This window comes from Corvus kubaryi, unplaced genomic scaffold (genome assembly GCF_017639235.1).
Source record: "Corvus kubaryi isolate FWS band 111438036 unplaced genomic scaffold, C.kubaryi_AGA036_p1.0 37354, whole genome shotgun sequence".
NCBI lineage: Eukaryota > Metazoa > Chordata > Aves > Passeriformes > Corvidae > Corvus > Corvus kubaryi.
This window is the reverse complement of record NW_024581116.1, coordinates 7,334,677-7,354,859: the sequence shown is the minus strand read 5'-3', so window position 1 is coordinate 7,354,859 and position 20,183 is coordinate 7,334,677. Positions and strand designations below refer to the sequence as shown.

The 20,183-nt window shown below is 39.9% G+C and overlaps 1 protein-coding gene across 2 annotated transcripts in view; it reads right to left on the bottom strand.

Annotated features, from left to right (window-relative positions):
- Positions 1–20,183, bottom strand: part of LDAH (lipid droplet associated hydrolase) — a 113,886-nt gene that overhangs the window by 21,002 nt on the left and 72,701 nt on the right. For both annotated transcript variants that reach the window (XM_042032882.1, XM_042032881.1), the window contains one exon: positions 18,220–18,460. In XM_042032882.1, coding sequence (XP_041888816.1) covers positions 18,220–18,460 — 241 coding nt within the window. The remainder of the gene's footprint in view (positions 1–18,219; positions 18,461–20,183) is intronic.

Here is a 20,183-nt window from a genome sequence, read left to right as displayed (position 1 = left end):
TACTAATGCAGGCTTTCAGCTCATGCCAGTGTCTCTCCCTCTTCAACAGCAGATCTGCACCTCTTTCAGCCCTTGTACCTCTCAGTACGTATGAGAATCATGCCTCACTTTACAACACATTAACCCACATGAACTTGTGACCCACAATATTCCCATGATTTTTTCTTGTGGAACTGTTGCTTAACCAGTAATTTACCATCCTTGTAAGAAATTTATGTACAGAACAACTTGGCTCTTTAAGGAATGACAGCATTCTCCTCTCCTTGCCCCCCAGCACTTCTCTTAGCTTGTGAAGGTCACTTTGATCCTGTCCCTCTCCAGCACATCTGCAGCATATTCTAGCAAGGTGCTATCTGTAACCTCAGCAAACACACACACTGTATTCCGCCACTCACATCCTAACACAGCTACTGAATACTAAAGGAATGAAGATAAGACTGTTACAAAACCCTACTACACACATCTTTCCAGTTTCAAAAATCTTCCTGAACCCCATTTTCCAAACAGTCATATGTCTTTCTAGTAGATGTTTCAGGTATGTCGTATTTCCCAAACTTTGTTAAAAGAACATAATGGGAGGCACTGTAAAATTTTTTATTAAGGTCAAAATATCCTAAATCCACTACTTCCCTCTAATCCACATTACTGTAAGATGTTTAATGTCAGTGGAAAGCTACCTTTAAAGATATACCATTATAAAGCAGGAACAGTAACATTCTCTCTTGCTGCTGTGGAATGTCAGTCTGGGCTTCTTCAGAAAAGCTATTTTTCTCAAAAGCTAAGTCACAAGTTCAGGGAGAAATCTCTCTGCTATTTCCTAATGCTATACTCTGCTAACCTTGGCATTTTTTAAATATTTAGTTCTTTCCTTTTCAAAAAAACTTGTTCTGCTTCCTTATTTCATGAATACCAAGCTGCTTTTTCTAAGCAAATAACTCAGAACTTACTTCTTTTGTGTGCAATTAGAAAGTCATCGCAAAAGGCTCACAAGGACTGTTACTTTGAGTTTTTCAGTAGCTCTGAAAATCAGGTTGTGAACTGGGCACAACCAGAAGCTGACACAAAATGAATGGCCTCTGAAATCTTTCACTAGGCTTTGAAGAGGAAGGTTGTCCTGTGAGATCACCTTCTCAGTGTTTTCTACGTGGTGTTAGAGTCTCTGGAAAGATTTCCAACCTGTGCCAATGCTTGCTTTAGCAGGAAATCTCTCGAGATTCCCAGAATCATTACCAAGAGTCCTGGAAAAAATATTTATTTGGTTTGTCATGATTTCAAGTAGAATATAAAATGCGATGTAGAGCCCATATGACGAACTCCCTGTGTGATGAAGCTGTTTCACACAAACCTGCAGAACCAATCACTGCACAAAATAAAGCACATCTAGAAACCTGCAGGACTGTGGCTCAAAATGCAAACACAGGGGATGCACATAATGGGCTGTGTGGAAGCTCTGCTGGAGTTGTGACCTCAGTGTCCGTGCTGGATTAGGGTGAGTGTGTAGCTTCAATCTGTTCGACATTCACCACTAGTCTCCCACACTCACTGAAGAAAGAAATATCCAGGGTTCAGTAAAGGTAAAAGAAAACTGAAATTAGTGTTCTGAAAAATCATTATATGTGAAAGATAAGACTGTGGGACGAAAGGTCAGGAGGCCTGGAATTTTTCTGAACTATCACTGAAACCCTCTGAGACCCTGTACAAATTACAAAATCTCTATGTCTCAGTTTTCTCATTTTAAAAACATGCTTCAGGCTACTATGACAATGAAGAATGTTTTGTAGACTGTCTTAAAAATACTTGCGAGTGAAAAATGTTGTGTAAAAATGTCTATTAATTAGTCCTTGAAAATACATTTATCAATAATGAAATTTAGAGCCAAATTCATCATGTTCCCTTAGAATTGCCCACCACTACCTTGAACGTTGCATTTTACAGTGATCAAGTAACAAAATCTTCACAGCTATCCAATGAAGAAAACCTCAAAAACAGAGCCAAAGGTTAGCCTGTAAGCACCCAAAGTCAAGACGTGCCTCTGTGAGAAAACTGCTTGTTGAACTTAAAATCCTTCTCTGAACTGGCTTAGTGAAGCCAACACAAAAGGCTTGGAGGATCTAATATTGTACCCACGTTTCTGCATATGATGTCTGGCCTCTTGGCTTTTAGCAGGAATGCTTGAAGTGACAGTGTTAAATATTTGAAGGATGAGAACTGTCCTGTAGTCTGAAACTGGCGTGTCTTCCATCAGCCCGCAACTGATACTTAGTTCAACTGAAGTAAGCTGATCCTGCCATAAAATTAAGGTCCAAGCAGTGGTTGCCTGAGCTTTATGAAAAGTTGTGCACTTGTAGAGCTTCCTCCCAAAAGCAAGCCAGTTCTACCCTGCTGAAGGAGGGAATTCACCACTGATAAACCATGAGAACATTCAGTGTCTGAAGAACCCCACCACAGCAAGCTATGATGGGATGTGTAAATGAGATGAACACCACTTACATCGGTTCTTTTGGTAACTTGGATATTCAGACCCTGAAATGAGGAGGGAGTTCTCATGGATGTGGCTGTGTGTGCTCCACAACTCCAGTCACAGACACACACAGTGGCTTGAAAGCTCTTTACTGGGCAAGGATGGCTTGCAGTATCAATGCTGGAGTTAAATCCTAAATCCTGCCTCGCAGGGATGTGATTTATGAAGCCATCTCTCTACCCAGTGAGGATACACGAACTGCAGTTCTCTCCTGAAAAGACTTTGGAAGAAAGGAACAAAACCTATTTTTTCTCATCCTTTGCCTGCAAGGCAAAAGGCCAGTACCCCTGCACTTTCAATTCCTATCTAGGAAACAGGCTCCTAAAGATTTGGCTTTGAACTAGTCAAGGATTTCTAGCAAAAGAACATGTAGAAACTCTTTAGCTTTTCCTGTAAACACCTTTTTGCTTATTCAATTTGCTTATTTGGTTTAACAGTCCAAAGCAAATTTGAGTGGGCTTTGTTCTTAATTTTCATGGTATAATCCCATTCCTTCAAATCTGTACTTCTGCCTATACTGGACTGATGCATGATGAGTCAGTCTCAGTCAGTGGGATACTACAAAGCACAGAGAGTGAAGTTTATAACATGAATTTTTCCAGTACCATGGCCTTTGTAAATATTCCTTCATGTGAGTCTGTTTCTCACAAAACAAACAAAAAAATGTGGTTGTAAACCTACAGAAACTGACCAAGGTACCTGGTGACAGCTGTAGAACCCCAAAGTGTTTTTATCATGTTCTATTTCATCTCAAGTTGCCAATACCCCTTGTAATTCATACCCAGGTCATTTTTAATAACAAAAAAAAGCTAGTGTTAATTAACTATCATAAACAATTATGTCTTAGAGCTTAAAAGTGAAATTAAAGTTTAAACAGACAAATACCATGTTTATTGTGTTTATAACACATAAATACCTTCTTAAAATGCTGTAACTTTTTATATGCAGATCTTTTATAATCTTTTATACAGATTACCTTGAAAATGGAAGCCCCTCATTTATTCCCAGGTCAGGCTTATGAAATTTACTGCCAACTTAGCTTCTCCCCATGATCCTGCCAATGACCTTTTTCCTGCCCTGGTAGGATCATTCCCCCTCCATGGATTAAAGGTGATTAAGGATCAGTGTCAGTTCAATCTCATACATTTGCTAAGCAGAGACGACAAACTGTGCCAAAATGTGTCTGATTTATTTGTGGGGGTTTTGTGATAGAGGAACCCTGATTGGGCTCAAATCAAGGATCCAGAAAAGAAAAGAGTGCTTTATATCATTGGTAGCTCTTTAACCCAAAGTGTCACAGCAAGGACTTAATATCCTTCAGCTAAATTATTAGTTTTCACGAACAATAATGGCTGAAATCAATCAAGCTTTTCAGTGCTTCGGGTTATTTAATCACCCATTCAAGCAGCCAGTTGTTAGATGAATACCTGTATCTATTGAGCTGAACTTCAAACACATTGATACAGCCACAGTGCAGCCAAGCAAACAATGTGTGAAATAGAAAATTTCCTGATTTTTAAGAAATGCATGTCTAGCATTATAATTATTATTTTATGAAGATTTTAGAACTGTATTCTAAACCAACTTCTTGTCCATTGACTCTATGGGTATCAACAGATCTATGCTAGAACTTGGGAAGTTGTGCAAATTTCAGGGAAGAAACACATTTCTAACTCAGGACAGATAAACTTTATACTTGGTTCTTGAAGCAATACAGAGATTTCCTGTATTTGGATTGAAATACGTATTTTTCCTCAAGTCTTTAAACTTCTTGCTTGATTATTGAATATCCAAAGAAGATTTGTCTGCTTATTTGCAAGGAAAGATTAGACTAGGGCTAAATTAATCACAAACTCACACGAAAAACTGTCAGGTCACACTGTGTTGTCTGTGGAAATTCAAGACGATTTGGAACTATGTCTTTACAGAGAGAAGTCTTGAAAAAAATGACTTACACATGGCACACATACTCATAAAACATAAAAGGTTATGTATTTCTGGCTTAACCCTGATAAACTTTCAGAGATATGCGTGCCCTTGATTAACTTAAAAACAGCTCTGCGCTGTAGTGCCATGACTAGAGCTCATTCTGTGTGGTTTGCTCTGTAGTCTGTATCTTAATTACATAAAAATGATACTGTGTTCTTTGCTGGGCTAAGGAAATGAATTTACTGTGATGGAAAGAATAGACAGAAAGATGCCATACTAATGAAACAAGGGACAATAACAAAGGAAAACAAATCCTTTTCAACTTCATTGGCTAGTGATTTTCAGGAAATCATCAGATTTCCAACAAAAATGAGTGGTTGTGAAGATAGCCCCAATCTAGACAATTTAATGGATGCATGCACATTCTTTAATAGCTTGTTCATCAGACAAAAATAAACATAAGACTACGAAGGGCTACCCAAACTCACTTCATTTCCCTACTGCTGCTGGCTTTAGATTATGTTGACTCTATCAACAAGATTGTGGCTGTAGGTGTAAATTTATTAAGTCCCACACATCAAAATATTGTTATATAAGTTAGTAGGAGCTATGCTCTGGAATGGATACAGGGAGAAACACGAAGCCACATTTTTACTTCAAGGTCCAGATAGTACAGATTCAGCAGTATCAATCTTGGAAGAACATACTGTAAGAATTTCTAGAGTGGACAAACTCAGAGGAAAAGAAGAGCACGGCCCTGCCTTCACGATGCCTCCCAAATGCAAACCTGGTGCCTCTACTCAGGTCCACCAACCCCTCAAGGAGATGAATACAAAGACTGGAGAGACACCTCACACTGTCTTGTGAAGGTCACATATACTAAGACATTGTCTTTTTTCACTAAGAAATTAATAAACTTTCTTCAGCTAGAACTGGAGGGGTTTGTAAGACATCAGTGATCCCCTTGTGACTGTAGTGCAGGCTGCAGGTATTCTCAGTACTTCTGTAGAGTATTATGAGACTCTGCAGCACAAAAAGTTTTATCACCCTTCCCATCCACCCCCACCCACCCACTACTGCTGGCTCCCTTGATTCTGTTCCCCACCTATAGGGAACCCATGCTTTACACACTTAAAAAAATTTCTTATGTATTCCATTAGCTTTATTTTTCCAGGTTGAATGTCAGTCAGTTAATTCATTTACTTTTCAGTAAAACAACACTTTCCAGCTGGTCTCTGTCCTCCCTTGTGTTTGAGGCCTTTAATGAAAGACAGCTCACTATTGATTAAAAGCCACAAACCTGAAGCACTACCAGGCCCAGAAGAGAACTCCTATAGTTATTAAAAAATCTTTTGTAAATCATTTGTAATATAAAGGAGTATTAAGAAGTAGAACAACATGTGAAAAGAAAGCCATTTTACACCACATAGGACACAACCCATTACCATAAGAACTTGTCACGGCCAAGAAATTAGCAAGAGAGGACAAAGACATTGGAAGTCAAGAAACATTTAGAATTCTCTTCACAAACTATCACCAAAATTTAGAGCTACATAGTTAGTCTTTGTAACTGCAAAAGCCTCAGATCTTTAAGCCTTTACCTCAAAGAATGATGCCTTTACTAACTGGCAGACTTTTCTACTGAAGAGTTTTTGCCCATTTCTTGGAATTATTTTGTTCTGACTACTGCTGGAAATGAGAGACCATGCAAGATGGACTTGGGACCTCATTTCCAGCTATTATTTCCTTTGTAAGTCAATAGTATATCTCAGTATGATAATGTTTATATTCATCCAAATTTGAACTAATTTTTCAGCAATATTTGTCACTATCTCTTAAGAAAACAAGTTCTCATTTAGTACTGTATTACTACAAGTACTGAACATCAGTTCTACTAGACTCAATATAAAAAATTGAAGAGTGACTACAACTTACTTAGTCCACATTTCTTACATAAAAGTCTGAGCAAAGCTCTTTATTAGCTTGGGCTCTGACATTAGAGTCTTAAAGTACAGGTTTGCTCTTAAACCCAGGGCATAGTAAAGTTCTCTCAGACATGGCTCGATGGTTTGGGAAATGCTAGTGCATTTCATTGTACTTTCATCAAGTACTCACTTGTTATAGAAAAATCTACTCAATTGTTCCATAAATGCCAGGCTGTAAAGCACGTATGTCCACACTGGCTTGCTTTTGATAGCCCTTTGTCTCTTCACTGATCAACAGCATTGTAAAAACCCTTTCCTGCTCTATCTTACCCTTCTGCCAACGCAAAATGCAACTTCTCAGCTTCTGCTTTGACAACTGAGAAATCAAACTTCCACAGTCTGTTTTCTCACAACTGCTCTCCAACAATTGAGCTGTTGTTGCTTTTGCAGGTAGAAATATAGACTAGATCTGAACCCCTGTATGAAATGGAGCCAGGAGCTATTCTGAGGCCCTGAGGCCAAGTGGAATAGAATGGTTTGTTTCCACAGAATTAGACTCTTCCTCTACCCAAACTGCTTATGGGGAAGATGCATGGCAGTGCTAACTCCTGACCTGTGCCTGAATGCTTGGAGAATGCTAACTGGAGAAGGCTAAAACCATACCAGAATTCATCATTAATAATTTAGCAGTATGTATGATAATACTCCAGTGCTACCATGACTCCTGTATTCAGCTGATTTCTAGAGGTAACGTATCTACCTTTGCAGGTCTTTTTATAACGATTCTGTATCCTGCATTCACTCCCTAGAATGCAGATTCATTCAGACATTCAATCAGACCACATTTTCTGAACTTTCAGATTTGCTTTTAACTAATGTCTGACATTAGGCATGTTTTGCCTGTATTTGTGTATCCTCAATCATTCTGTGTTGTATCTGTTCATCTGTTTTTCTTGGTTCTTCTATAGTAAAGTGCCTCTCATTAAGGGTTCTGAAATTCTCGATGCTACTCTTGTACATTTAATTAGTGTATGACATTACAGGGCTGGAAGGGATCTCCACTGGTCTCTTCTTCTTAAGATGAATCAATGTTATGTTATTTTCAGCAGATACTTATGCATCCTGTCATTAGGAAGCGCACATGATGAAAGTTTCATTATCTTCATAGAAAATCCCATCTAGAATTCCATTAATATCATTAACTAAAATCTAATCTGAATCACTTTTGTTGCAATACACTCCATTATATATTAGCTCATCTACCATGGACATATAAGTTAAATTACTGCCCTTTACTTGAAAACTCTTACTATGTCCTTCAGCTGTCCCTTGTTCAGTCTAAACAACTCTATTTTATACCTGCCATAGGATTCACCTGATTGAACATGGATATCTAAAGCTTAATTTTTCTTTCTTCACAGTCAGAGGAAAGTACACAGTTCATCTCATCCTTAAGTACTGACCTAGATAGATTAGACAAGTGTTACCTATTTCTCCACTGACTATGGCAGGATTTTAAGGGGATTAGTGAATGAATAGAGCTTTATGTTGTAAACATATTAAGTATTTCTGTTCTAGCACAGGTGTTACCCTTTTGTGGAAATATGCAGCAAATCTGCCTCGTCTTCAAATTACCCATATCAAACTGCCATATATTCTCTGCTGATTGCTTTCTCTGATATATAAATATATATATATATATGTTTGTGTGTGTGTGTGTAAAGCAATGCACTATGATATTTAGCCGAACAGTCTATGTTGCTGGATTCCTCCCTCTACAACTGTCAAGCACTTTACATATGGCACTTTGGATAGCTCCAAATCTTCTCAGGAGTGCCTTGAATCCATCTGCCATGCACTTGACATGCCTTGAACTCATCATCAAGCCTCCTTAACTAAATGTTCCAATGTTAATCACTTTTTCATAGCTAAGGAAGCCAAAGCTCCCATGACACTTGTCAGATTGAAAGTGCTCCAACCTCTGTGCATACCTGCAAATATCCTTTTGAGGAAGCACAGTGGTTTTAATAGCCAAGTCTTATGCGGGGTGAAAAACAAGCAACCTCATTACCCTGTCATTAGTCTCTCACTCTCTATAGTTTGTTTCCATACATCTTTTTTCCTCATATTGACACTGCAGCTTCCCAGGACAGTTCTGATGCTCTTCCTTACAAAACTATAATTTACTGTCAATTTTTTCACAGAATGAATCTGCTATTTCACCATCTGCCATTTAATTGCTATTACTGCTATTACTTTAGACTCTTATTTGTGTTGGCTAAGGACCACAGCAGAGACTGGGGACATCTTTTGTCAGGTACTGGCAGAACTGACATGGAAAAGCCTGAAGTGATGCTTTCTTCTGTCACACAAGAGACTCCCACAGAACCTCCTCAAATTCTTAGTCTCTTTCTTCCAGAACATTTCACTGATGCCCCCTTAGTAAATCTGCCAGGCAGCAGGATAATTTCACAATAATCTGTTATCACAAAATGCTTCAGACATATTTTTAAATATGCAAAATGACAACTTTAAATTCCCAGTCCTGGCCTCTGTAAAGATAAATTGGACAATATACAATTAAATTGATAAATTGTGGGTATTTGAAGCCAAAGGAGACTCCTGAGTGCCTGACTGGATCTTTTTTTTTTGCATCTAAGAAAGAGTTATACTGCATGGAGTGCTAAAGGTCCCAGTCAAGCTGGCTTCAGTGTCTCAGAGGCTACTTAGGCTATCAGGAAAAGTAACATTTCTGCTCAACAGATTTTATAGTTTATTTCTAAATGCATTATTGCTGAACATCGAGTTGCAGATACGCACACAGAGTTTTGCTTGTCCTTCTGAGGGATTACATGCAGAGGGTACAAGAATAAAATAATTTGACTTCAACGGCATGATTATTGCCAAAGACTCTCCTCTGAAGACAGGCTGAGAGAGTTGGGACTGTTGAGACTGGAGAAGAAAAGGCTCTGGGAGACCTTACAGCACCTTCCAGTATCTAATGGGGCTATAAGAGAGCTGAGAGGGACTTTTACAAGGGCATGGAGTGGTAGGACAAGACAGAATGGCTTTAAATTGACAGAAGGAAGTTTAGACTAGATACTAGGAAGAAATTCTTTACTGTGAGGGTGGTAAGTTGCCTGTCTTACTGAAAGGTTCTTCAGTGAAGTGTAACATTAGTTTCCTTTCCAGTTTGTCCTTTGCTCCTGAGGAAGCAATCTCTGTCATTCCTCTGAAGGAGTCAGAAAACAGTGGTAAGGACTAATAATACCAAACAGCACTGTAATTTCCTATGGGGAAAACATATTTTCTACCAGTAATTATTGCCAACAGCAATCTTGGAAATATCGTATAACTTATTGTTTAAAACATCAAACAGAAGGAACTGCTTTGTATCAAGGATGACTAATGCAGGAACATGTGCTTCCACACATGCACACACACATTAGATAAAATGTTGATGTTTAGAGGTTTACAAGATATAAACATTGACTTTGAGGTCTGCTTAAGTTTACACTTGAATTTAGAATGAAAACATAGCAGTTAATGTATAACCACGATCGACATGAATAGGCAAAACCAGCTGCAATTGCTACGGATGGGCTTCTCCAACCTGCTTAGTACTGCAGTTGCAGGAAGATCAGAGCTATACAAGAAAATCAGTCAGCTGTGCTTGAGAAAGCACAGCAGAGGCTAAAGCCACAAATAAAAAGTTATTCAACAATTATACCCAGGTGCTTTACAAACAATAGATGCTTTGTTGGGGAGTGCGAAAAACACTCATTTGCTTTGTGTGATGAAGCATGTGCAGATGAAGTGGGGTGTGTGATGGAAACTGAAGTGTCCACGGGCTTAATCCTGCCCAAAGTTACTTTGGAACAACTCCCACCATCTTCAAATGACAGAACTATCCCTTAGGTAGAAAAATTCATCTCCAGATTAAGCTCTCACAAACCATGGCAGATGGCTGTGATGCTGGGATTTCTGCCAGGGTCCAGATTTTGGTCATGGAAAGTGACTCCCCTTACCCTGCAAGAGGGGCACAGAAGGGCCTTCTTTAGGTGGTGCTCAGTCCACAGGGAATAGCCGGGATGGACACTGCCTGCAGCAATTCAGCATCTCCACACTATGGTTCCTGCCTGAGCTCTACGGGATTACTCTGCTCTGCTAGACAAGGGTTTATGCCTGTGAGTAGCTACATGGAGGTCAGTTTAAGTGCCCTTCTGGACCGGGACCTGGTGCTCATTCTTTCTTGAGGAAGCAACTGGAACACTCATCCTTTGAAAAAGGTGAACTTTCTCTCAACTGGAGTGGCTTTGATTAGTAAGAAAGGTGGGCTTTATACCACTTTGTACTTCATAAATGTAATCCATTATTTTTAAAGCTCATTTTAAATAGACCTGACATTTGCACTAACTAGCAAGCAATCTCTTGTGCCACTGGGTTTGCTTAAGATAAGCCAGCATTTCCTTCCCAGATCCATGAAGATTCTGTAGGAATTTTCTCCTTGTCAATATTGTCACATTAAAGAATTAGTGAGTGCTGGCAGACATCTTCATGGTAAGGAGCAGCAGCAAAGTGGATTGCCATACTGTTTTAGCTGATCATAGGATCAGTCCAAACCAGTGTCCCCTTCAGTCACATGGAATAACAGGTACTGCATTAATTACCAGCTTTGTAAATGTCATTTTCAAAAAAACCCCTTATTCCAATACACAAACATCTAGAGTTTACCCATGGGTATGGATTTAGCATGTGTTTAAGTGCTTTGCTGGTACTGCATGATGGAGTTCAATGAATCAAGCTAAATTTCTAACCAATAAACACAAGTTATGACAGAGCCAGGAGTTCTACTTCAGATATTCCTTGGGGGAGTTTAGACAGACAGCTTTGATTCAAAAGGCATGAGCCTACTGCAGAAGGGAGTCCTTCCCATGAATTCAGAGGGCTTTGTATTGGGCCCAGGGAAAATCAAGTGCCAATTTGCAGATGACTGACTGGCATAGTTTAACACAAAGCAACTGTAGCTGGTAGCACTTAACTGGCATATACTTATTTTCAACATCCTTTCTGCTTTGTTGATGTTACCTCTTCCTTTTCCATGCCATTTGCAACACATCATTAGACTCACTGCAAATTTGTGGGCGTAAATTTTATCCCTGGGGATGAAACCTCACCAGGGGTGAATAAACAATCTCCCCTTCCCCAACCAAATCCCAACTGTGCCTCACATTTCATGGAAATGATCAGCAGTTCCACTATCAAAACATTCACGCCTTATGAGTAATATTTATGATGGGAGCTTTTTATGTTGGGTTTTCCCCCCAAGAAAAAAAGAGGAATAATTAACAGAAATAGACCAAATGAGAAATTTCCACATTATTACCCTTATTTTCATAAGGCTTTCACAGGAAAGTAAAAGCTTTTGCAAGTAATAAAAGTCCTCATTAAACATCTTTCTTTCTTTTGGAAATGGGGTAAATGATGAAGCAGATTGACTTTAAAAAATAAATAGGACTATAAATACATAAAAGTCATTGCTTTCCTCCAGTAATTTAATATGAGCATCCTACTCTGAAATAAGGAAAAGTTTATTCACTCACAGAAAGAATAGAGCAGATGTGAGGTTTTTCCGTCAGCTTAAGTGCTGCCTTGGTAAGGTGAGTTGTCCGACTACATTAAACAAACATTTTAGTCAGGCATCACACAGGAAAATAAACAGTAGCAAAGGAAACATGAAAATATTAAAGGCTGTTATTCTTTGGCCCCTTTTCCTGCGAAGCAGGTGATAAAATATTACTGCGTTTCCACAGGTAAGGAAACACGCTCTTAAACACTTTGCAGAAATACATATTACGATCATCACTTAAAATGTCAGAAGTGGATAGGACTCAACTGTGACAGCGCACAGGAGGCTGCCGAGAAACGCTGCAGGAGCAGAAGATTTAGCACACTGGGCCTGGTTGCTGGGCTACCTAAAGCGGCCTTCTGGCAGCAGCAAATTCAGAGAGGCAAAAAACGTCTTGCAGGAGACAGACGTACAGTTACCTGAATTCAGCATAGACCTCTCTTGAATCCTAATTAATCAGATGTTAGTGAGAGGGAGAGACATTATCTGCTGTATCATTTTTGACATCTTTCTGTCCCACTGAGCATCAAAGAATGCACACAGGAAGAGAGCAGACCTGCTGAGCTCCATTGTTTTTGCCCACCTGTGATATACTGTGCTACACTGCACAGATGAAACACGGTTTAGTTTATGTAGATGGAATTTATGTACCATGTCAGTCATTTCTGTTCGCCATGAAATTTTGTCTGGCTATCCATCATGTCTGAAATTCTATACAGATTTAAATATAAAACATCCTTGAAATGGTTTCTACATTGTAGCCAGAAGTTATCTAAAATGTACATTCATCAGAAGAAACAAAGCAATCACTCTTTATTACCAGGGCTTGGATTTCAATAAGCCTGGAAAACCAACTTGAAAATCTCCTGGTCTGCGTTCAAAGATCTGTACAGTTGCCCAGTGCCCAGGGGGTAGGGAAAGATTTTATTCTCCTGCCCACTATGAAAGATGTAGGTGTGAGATTGCAAGGCGCTACCTGAAATCCTTTGTAGTATCAGTTTCTGTCTCTATTTTAAAATGCACTGCATGCACTGTCTGGCCAGCGTGGTTTGGAGAAGCTGCTCATGACAAACATACATATACATTTATAAGGTTAAACTAGTGGCTAGGCAGGTTCAGTAGAACAACTGCTGCCCTGGGTTGCAGGTCTATGTACAGTTCTGCTGTTGACCAGCTATGTGATGCTGGGCAATAGCTCATCCCTTGTCTCGAACACTGGGTTCTTTTTTCAACATGCTGGTACAGCATTTGAAATAGTAAAATGAAGATGAGAATATAATGTCCATATCCCCCTTAGCTGTGCATGCCTCAATGGACAGGTTTTGTTCCATTCAGCATGGAACGCAGAGCTCTTTTGATTTTGTTCCACAAAAGAAAATAAAAACCAAAAGTACTATGTTGTCTTCTGTGCTGGATTTAGATGTGCTTATCATAACTTCTGTTGTATTTTAATTTAAAAAGCAAAGCAAGAAAGAAAAATAAACTAAATTTTAGCTGTGCAATTATACTGCTTTTATAAATAATTTTTCAGGGGCAAAACCTCTTATTTCACCATTTCATGTGAAGTTTTTTATCAAGTGATTACCTAATACCTTAAGCACTGGTTTTTACCTCTGAAAAATAGAAGCAGAATAGGTGGAGGTGCTACTGAGTTCCATGAACACAATACCGTGTACTGTCCCTAGCCAAGTATTTTGGTTAGATGGGTATTTCCACAGCACTTCAGTCCCAGAAAAAGAGCTCCAAAAATTTCCCATCTCAACTTGTCAGGAAATTGAGGTGGAAATGTAAAATGAGTTTTCAAAGAAGGCAGGAAACAAACAACACTCTCACTAGAAATCAGCAGCTGTAAATTCTAATGCAGCCAAAGTATGAGATATCTGACTGTCCTGGCAGCAAGGGTAAAAGCTGCATGGACAATTTGGAACACATTGTTTTCTGAAGCAAAATGAACAGTCAGTAGATACTGACTGGCATTTGTGGTTTCTAGTAGAGAGAGTCCCTCTGTGATCAGTAAAATGCATCAGTCATCTGCAGGGTGTGATTCGCCTTTCCTGCTTTAACGCCAGCTATTCAGACAGCATGATGTCCATAGTGATCAGATGAAGACCACCCATAATGTTGCATTTAAAATCTCTCTGATAAATAAAAAGAACTGGACTAGAAACAGATCTCAAGCCATGATAACTCGTGAGGTTGGAATAATTCAAACCCAGAATGCAGCCTCCCAGTTGGCTTCCTGGAGATAAATAACTTAAGTCAATGTAAAAGCTTCTGTTCCATTTTCATAGCAACTGGAAGCTTACGTTTAACTGGCTTTTGATGTAAATTTATCTCCCAGATGCTATTTGATAGTTGTGCAAAATTTATCCTACAATAAAATGTTTCACTCTGGCACCTCAGGGATGTAATTTTATGTTCCTGTACATCCAACAGGGAGAAGCTGCTACTGCTAGGAGACAAGCCTCCATACCTCATCTGGGACTCACTTCCTATACAGTCCTGTGGGCATAAAAGTGGAGTGCCTGAAACTGCCTTAGCCCTTTTTTTACTCTGTAAAACAAGGGCAATGTAAACACTCCACATGAAATCTGAACGTCTCCATGCTTAGAACAAGATAAAATTTGAATCACAGCTCTGGAGTTTTATCTTAATTCTTTGTCTTACAACTTCAGTTGGATGTTTTAATTAACTAGGCATCTCCTGTTTCCAGTTTGCACTCGTGCAACAGCCTAAACTAATCTGAAAGCCTTGTTTCAGGCTTCTGAGTCCCCTCCTTCCCAACCTGCCCCAACAGCACAAAGCAGACCTCCCCCTGCCCCAGGCCACAGTGCTCCCCGACCAGGTTAAACAAACAGGGAGATTCCTCCAGGGAAGTCACAGGTTCAAGATCACAAAGGACCCATCTCGTTTGGGCCAGTTGGAGGGTTTTTTTGCTATTGAGCTTATCTGTATCTTCTCTGTCATCCAGACATTAACCTCTGACCTGGGAGCCCGCCTCTCAAAAAAGCCGTGCGGTGTTTACCCATTATGTAATGTCTGTGCTTTTGTGGAAATTTTACAGAAACAAATGGAGGAAGTTTGCCAGTCAAAGGGCTGGACAATAAATCCTGTCCCGTGTAGATAGAATGGTTTACTGTCACTGTAAGTCTGCTACTGGCATCTGTCACCGAAGAAATGTTTACAAATTTCAGGGCACTGGAGTGCCAAAGTATTCCAGCACTGCAGGACTGTACATGATTTGTAGAACCACCACTAGTGTGCCAGATAGGGGTAGCCTTGTTTTGCTAGCCTGAATAAACAGAGTGACAATGTTTCAGATAAGTCAGGGTCACTAATGTTCAATATTTCTGTCTGTTCATCTCCTAAGTTCATAAATACAGGTACCCAAAAGCTTGTTTGTTCTTCTTCTTCTGCCCTAAGATACCTTTGCTAGAAGTTAAACCAGGTAAGCACAGTCCCTTCAGCCCCTTTTGCTTATTTCTGATGGGTCCTTTGTTATTTATACACTGTATGTTCCCACCCTTCCTTACAATCCATTTTCTTTACAGTCCCTGCTGTCTCTTCTCCTTCTGTACTGTTTCCCCGTTGGGACAAGACATTTTATTATGTTCCCTTTCTGGACATTGTCATCACAATTCCTCTTGTTGTGTAACTGGAGCTTCTACATATCATCAACTATCAAGTTAGGACAACTGAAATATGTGTTTGGATAAGAAGCAGGAACAAACATGATTTGGAACACTGGGACAGATAGGTAATGTAATTCTTCCTTCACTGACTCTTTCGGCTAAGGGCCCGATCCTGCAGCAACTGAATGGAGCTTTTCACTGTCAGGTCAAGAGGAGAAGCACTTGGTCTAAGAATTCTGCTCTAATTAAGTTTCAAATCTCATTTCCTTTCAGAGGAGAGAAAACATTGTTGTGACTAAGCTTTGGATGTGGTAACAAATCCCTGGCAGGTTGGTTTGTTTTAACGGACGTATTAGATTTAAGGAAACTTTTACCACCTTTTCTGCCCTTAATCATAGCTTTTATTACAATTATAGTAATGCAACCGAAGTACATGCCAAAGGCAATATGTATATTTTTAATGAGTTGACATGCAACCTTCCTGGAGAGGAGAAACAAGTTTCTTCATTTGCTGAACATTTCTGAACCATATCTAGCAATTTATTAAGGGACAAGAAAATGTTTAGAAAAGCATCTACCACAAATTCAGAGGCTTCAGCAACTCACAGATGAGCAGTATCATAAGACAGACTCAGTTGTTGTGCTAGATTTAGCAAATTTTTGCTGAATGGTAACATTTTCTATTGTCCTCAAACAATAAAAGAGAAGGTTAACAGGCAATATCCAGACGCTCAAAGATTATTAATCCACGCATGTGGTCCTGAGTCACTGGGCTGTAAAATATCATCAGTTTCCAAAGATGCAAACCAAAGCGGAATTCTGCTTGAGAGAGATGCTATCACAAACCCAAAGGAACTAGTTGCATCAATAAGGCCTATTTATGCAAGTTTTACAAGACACTGGCTCCCAGGGGTTTTCATTCTGGTAGAATTAGTTCAGTCAGTCACATCCTATGAGTGAAGAGCCCTCCGCCTGGTTTCTTGCCTCAATTTACCTTACAGCTTGGACACAGGTCAGACACTGGTGCACATAAGAAATTACAACAGGCAGACAGGCACACATCTACCAGGCTCATTCACCTGGGGGCTGAGGAGCTCACAGGGTCAGTCTCCAACAGCAGCACACAAAATCCGTTCTGTTAAATTATTTCTGCCCACTGCTGTGGCCTGGGCCAAACAACACATACAAACAATGGCTGGCCATGCTTTTTTGGAGGTTAACACAGGCCAAGGACCATTTCCAATACAACTCTGGCTATGAATAACCTGTTTTTTAGAGGTAAAAGTTTATCTGTGGGGACCAGAGAAGGATTCCTGGCTTGTGGAGATGTGACCCCACAGACCTCCACATACCTTCCTCTGAGACAAAATTATCAAAGACACTTGAACATCTCGTGTAGGTATGACTGCATGCTTGCTTTCTCCTTGGTCACCAGGAAACTGACATCAATTAATAGGATCTCAAGCAACTAATTATAGGACTCCTATCAGAAATGTGTATTATCAACCCAGGAGCCTGATTTTGTCAGGCACAGGACACTGCGAGGGAGTGACTGTCATAACGTCCGGTTTGTACAATAAAACTGGGGCTGTCCAGGCTGGCAGCACAACCCCCCACTGCCCATCCTGCTTTTGGTCTCTGTACAGTCCTACAGTGAGCCTCCCACACAGACCAACACACCCACAGATCCGTGAAAGGCACAGCCCCTCACTGCAATCCCAGTTACTCTGGCACATCTGTTTGGATGATTAGTAACTAAAATTTAACTGATAGAAGACAGATCCCAACTGGAAATGTAGGAATGTGTTTTTACTACTATTAATGCAATCAAAACTTCCTTCTTGCTATTATTACTGTGTTAGCACGTCAATTTTATTCCAAATTGTTTTAAACTGTTAACTTACCAAAATACCTGGAGTATAGCACAATTCACATTCTGGTTTTCATTCCAAACTTAACATAATTTATCTGAAATTATTCTGCTTCTTAAAGTTGTTTATCTTGCTAGAATGTGAAAAATATGTGTACAATATGCACTGGAGGAACGTTAATCTTTCTCTTTATACCCAAAAAAATGTTGAAATTCAGTGCATAAAGTAACTTCTAGTGTCTTTGTAGGCTGAAGGTCCTTTTCTGAATTTACCAATATTCCAATTCAGATGACAGAGTCTATACAGCTGGCTAAAACATAGCTTAAAAAAACAGATGCAAAGAACCCTTTGTGAAACTGATGACTGTTTCATATTCACCATCCAATATGAATGAAATGCAAAAAGTAAGCAGACATAAGTCACATAAAGTAGATTGTAAAAAGAGTGTTTTAATCACATGAGAAATCACGTCAGTAGTATAGGTCAGTTTGCTTAAGAAAAATATATTCTTTGGGAAAATATTTTGTTATTTTGCCTGTAAGATTTTTTTTTAATTCACTCATATGAGATTTTCCTGTGCCCATGGTCTTAATTTTAGAAAAGACCAGACCTGTTATTCTTCAAAACTGATGCTTTAATATTAAAAAACTAAATCAATATTTACTAAATGAGAAAAATACAAAAGATGGTTTAACACAGAAAAGGTGCTCACCAATGCAGTCGACGCTGAAGAGATTTATGGAGGTCGTTATTGAAGACTCATCACAGGTCTTCATCCCTCGCAGTGCAAACCTCACCAGGGAGGCCTTGACTCCCTCGGGGAGGAAGGACAGCAGGTACACGGGCATGTACAGAGCGTAGCGAAGCTTGCACAGCAAGGGGGTCATGAGCTTCCCCTGGGGGGACTGAGCCATGCGCTCGATCGTCGGGAACAGCAGCACGGAGCGCAGAACCTGCCAGACCACGAGAAACCACTGTCAGCAAGGCCACAGCACCACAGCCCAGCCTGGCAGACTGAATCTTTAAATGAGCCTCCATCGCAATGAAATGGGGCTTCCAGGCGCGTTGCCCCTCAGGCTGTGTGGTGTGCCCAGGTTCAATTTCTTTAAAAGGTGAAGCAAGCAAGTACACGGCTATGAAATTATGCTTTATGATAAGACAGGGAAGAACTCAAGAGGTGAGTGGCCTTTGGGAATCAATATGAACCAGGAAGCACCAGCAGGAGTAACCCCAGCAGAGGGCAGCAGGCAGGAGCCCTCCGCTCAGTCCCAGAGGGTTTTTTACGTCAGGAAAAGTACGCTGCTTTTCATTTCACCTGGTAAACTATTTTCTCTAAGTAAACCAACTAATCAAATTAGAAAATGTCAGCTGCTGCGATGATAACTTTACAAATTGACAACACAGAAGGTTTTCAATCTGCAGCTCAATACAGGTAAACTTGGTCAGAACAAGAAGCAGCACACAGCCCCTTCATTTCAGCGTGTACACTAGCACACAATACTGCTTTTTATATGTTAGAATGATATACACATATTCTGAAGCTGGTAATTACTTCATGTTATAATAATACACTATAGCCTTAAAATACAAAGAAATTAATTAAAATCACACCCACACAAATCAAAACTGAGTTAATATACCAACTCTGAGTTATATTTCAATGCTAAGATCAAGCAAATATTCTAAAAGAATAACTTCATTTTTTTTCTATAAGTGAAAATATATTGCAATAATTCATATAGGAATAACCCTCAAAGAGACACACCCCTACCTTAGAGAAGTATCAACAAAAAGAAGTAAGAGGATCTGGATATTGCATTGGCAGGTAATAAGGCATAAACAGCTGGGCTTTCTTGGTGACTCAGTATCAATAAATGTAGTTACATATGTCTGCTTACTGCACATCATTCTACATGTTGTGCAAATTAGTATTTTCGTAAAATATATTTTATGATAATTTTCTTTGCTCTCGGACAAGACTTGGCTAATGTATGCCACTACATATGTATGCAGCACTGCTGGTCCCAGCAGGTCTCCTATGGAAGGCAGGGCACGCCACCAAGAGATGCTCCCAAAATCTGGGCATTGTAACATAGCAAACAGCAAACATACAAACATGATAAAATCAGAGAATCCTTTAGGTTGGAGAAGGTCTTTAAGATCACGGGGCCCAGCTGTTAACCTAGCACTGCCACACTCATGAATAAACCATGTTCCCAAGTGCTACATCTACACATCATTTAAATACCTCCAGGGACAGGTGAATCAACCACTTCCGCTGGCAGCCTCTTAAGTGCTTGACAACCCTTTCTGTGAAATCTAATCTATCCCATCTAAACCTCCCCTGGGCACAACTTCAAGCTGTTTCCTCTTGTCTTATCACTTGTTCCTTGGAAGAAGGGACTGATCCCCACCTGGCTCCAACCTTCTTTCAGGTAATTATAGAGCAATATGGTTCCACTGAACCTCCTTTTCGACACTCATCTCCCTCACCCGCTCCTCATCAGACTTGTGCTCCAGAGCCTTTCCCAGCTCTCTTGTCCATCTCTGGACACGCTCCAGCACCTCAGTGTCCTTGTTGTGAGGGCCCAAAACTGAACACAGCACTTGAGGGGTGGCGTCACCAGTGCCCAGTACAGGGTGACAATCACTGCCCTTGTCCTGCTGGCCATCGAC